We start from the raw sequence: 3,088 nt of genomic DNA on the forward strand, positions 1-3,088 counted from the left end.
GATAGCACTTTGTATAAGAAGAATAATTGTGGGCTACATTACCTTTATGTTTTTATTGAGCTGATTCAAGTAATGGTAAAGGTTCAGACATCCCAGAGTGAGTGGTTTGTGTTTCTTCATAATCAGAAAAATAATAATGATACTTTTCCTCTTGGGCTTTTCAGGGTTTTAGGGGCTCAGTTTTCTCCTCTTTAGATTCAGTGTCATGCCCAACAAAATTAATGAAACTCTTGAAATGCTCAACTGGCTCTCCATGTGGAATTATATTGTCATCATTAACCAACAACATTAGTTTAGCCTGATCATTTGCTGATGGAGCATCATCAGCTGCAACCTTACCTTTATACATTATAATCATCCCATTGTACATGTTCATTGTAAGAAGGAACATGATTAATTTTCATAGGTAATATATTACAAATTTGGTTACTTCCAGCACCGGAAGACCTATTGCCATCAAAACGATTTTTCGCGGGAGATCGATGAATACCATTTTCCATAACATTATTAACAACAAACAATTATACTGTGTTAGGAGGCATACTACTAAAAAAACTAACAAATATCTGACATCACTATCGTCAAGAATCTGCATAATTATATTTGATCAATAACTTGAAAATATAGACGTATTTGATTAGTGTCTAACATGGACTTGGAAGCAACCAACGTCATTAACCCACCAAAGTTGATATTATTGCTTATATCTACACCAAAACATGTGTAGTCTAGAGCAATATACTGCATAGATCATTCGATACGCTGACATTGCCCTCAACTAGAAATTAACACTAAAAAGTCCTTATACATACTCATTTTTTTAGTATATGAAAACTATTAAAACGGGGTTTCAACAATGGAGGAACAAAGACAAAGAAATATACTCCTTGTGGAAGAATAAAGAAGAGACAAATGTCTGATCTAACCACCACCAACTTTGGAATGAACATAACTATTCCAGAATACTATGTTTTGAAGTAAGTGGTCATTTTACAAAATTTATAAAAAAAATTGGTTATTGTTATCGAATTAATCATTTATACTAATTAGATTACTCAATTTTCGATTACTCAATGTAAAATGTTAATAATTGTTTTAAACGTTAACAAGTCTTAGTTAACCAGTATTCCCCTGTCCTAAACATTTTGTTAATAAATTTGGTTATCGTTAATAAAAAATAATAAACTTAATTCGATCAAATAAATATAAATAATTAAATATACATATATAACTAAAAAAATTGTAAATACATGTATTCATGTAATATGTTTTCTCTATTTGACAAACATCAATAATATCTACAATTTTACATCACAAATGGGAAAAACTTGTCAAAGTAAGGGTACCCATACTTTCCATACTTTTACATCACAATCCAAACTCCCACTGTAAAGTAAATAAGATGTACCACTCGAATCAACAGAAGTACAACTATCCAATGCACCAGCCAAACACTTGACTGGACCAGAATGCCCCTCCAGCACACCCACTCGAATAAATTTTATTCCATCAATACCCTTTCTCCATATCCTTACTGTTTTATCCGCTGACCCGGTCAAAACCAAATCTCCCACCACCGCAATACACAAAATCGCCATAGCGTGCCCCCTCAGAGCACCGGCCACCACCATATGCCGCCCTTCACCGTCGCTCTCTCCGCCATCACCACCATCATCATTAGGAAGCTTTTTCCACACGATGATCGACCGATCACAAGCACCGGAATACAAAAGAGAGCCATCCGTGCTTAAAGCCAACGCATTCACCGCCGATTTGTGTTTTTCCAAGGTGGCCACCAGCTTATGTTTTTTCTCTCCGTCGTCTCTCTTCCAGACTTTGATTTTCCGATCGGCGGATCCGGTGTAAACGTATCCGTCCTGGGATACAACGATGGCGTTAATGGCGTCATCATGCGCGTTCCAAACGGATTCCAAACACTTAAAATCCGACGTCCGCCACACCTTAAACGTCCGGTCCCATGAAGCGGAGTAAAGAAGAGAACCGTCGTGGGACAACGCCAACGCCGCGACGGCGTCGACGTGATGCACCCATGTACTGCTCTTGTGCCGCCGTACCTTAACGTAGTTTTTGGCTAAAAACAGCTTTCCAACACGATCATTGAGCGTCGGCAACGTCGCAATTCGGGTCGATTTGATCAGTTTCTGATTATTAGTATCGCCATCGTCGTGATCGATCTTCCAAACGCGGATTTTGTGATCCTGGTGGCCGGTGAATAACTTGTCACCGCAAACCACCATCGACTTCACCGCACTCTCTCCATAAGCCATTAATTTTGGGACTGTTGGTGACGGGTGGCGAGGCCAGACCCGAATTTGGTTGTCGGCTGAGCCTGAAAGGAGGTGTTTTCCGGCGAGGGTGAGGGAGGATATAGAAGACGTGTGTGCTTTGAAGGTGGTGAGATACTGGTGGTTAGCTGTGATTTGTGGTTGTTTCGATGTTAACGAAGAAACCGACGCTAAACTTATTTGCGAGGAAAGAGAACTGGAATCCTGATGAGATTCCGGTACTATTTCTTGATCTTTTGACCAGGGGCGATGACATTGGAGAAGACCCATTAATCTGTTTGTTGTATTGAATCTCAATGCATCCGATGAAGGAAGGAGGTGTGAGTGTGAGTATGAAGAACAGGGATTTTGTTGATAAATATATAAATAGGATAGATCATAGAGGAAGTAGCGTACGGCGTATGATAGTGAAATACGCTTAAAAATAAAGTAGAGAAGAAAGGTGGATAGCGGTTGGCATGCAAGTTGTAGCTCCGTGTGGACCGGGTTGGATCCGGTTCCGGTGCTCTTGCAATTTCCTGTCTTCTTCTCTTATAAACAAGTCTTATTGGTCAAATCCGGATAATATTCTCTGATTATTCATAATATAATATATTATTATATATTATGTAAAAGAATGTGTTTTAAATTTTAATATTTAACTGATCATCAAAAGAAGTTAAGAATTAACAATAGATATGTTCTGACAATATGAAATGTTTTTATTTTAGGTAATATGAATATAACTAACTGTTATGTTAATCGTAGCTCGACATTAATTAAATGTAAAGAACAAAAAAAAA

The 3,088-nt window shown here is 38.0% G+C and overlaps 1 protein-coding gene across 1 annotated transcript; it reads right to left on the minus strand.

Moving 5' to 3' along the window:
• Nucleotides 1–1,255: 1,255 nt before the first annotated feature.
• Nucleotides 1,256–2,694, minus strand: LOC145166315 (protein JINGUBANG-like). Its single transcript, XM_079085262.1, has one exon. The coding sequence runs from the start codon at nucleotides 2,574–2,576 to the stop codon at nucleotides 1,332–1,334; it is 1,245 nt and encodes a 414-aa protein (XP_078941388.1). The 5' UTR covers nucleotides 2,577–2,694; the 3' UTR covers nucleotides 1,256–1,331.
• Nucleotides 2,695–3,088: the final 394 nt, after the last annotated feature.

This window comes from Lactuca virosa, chromosome 3, assembly GCF_052849685.1.
Source record: "Lactuca virosa cultivar CGN04683 chromosome 3, Lactuca_virosa_CGN04683_v6, whole genome shotgun sequence".
Lineage (NCBI taxonomy): Eukaryota > Viridiplantae > Streptophyta > Magnoliopsida > Asterales > Asteraceae > Lactuca > Lactuca virosa.

Coding starts and splice junctions, on each gene's coding strand:
- LOC145166315 (XM_079085262.1), bottom strand. CDS start 2,576: ATGGGTCTTCTCCAATGTCATCGCCCCTGGTCAAAAGATCAAGAAATA.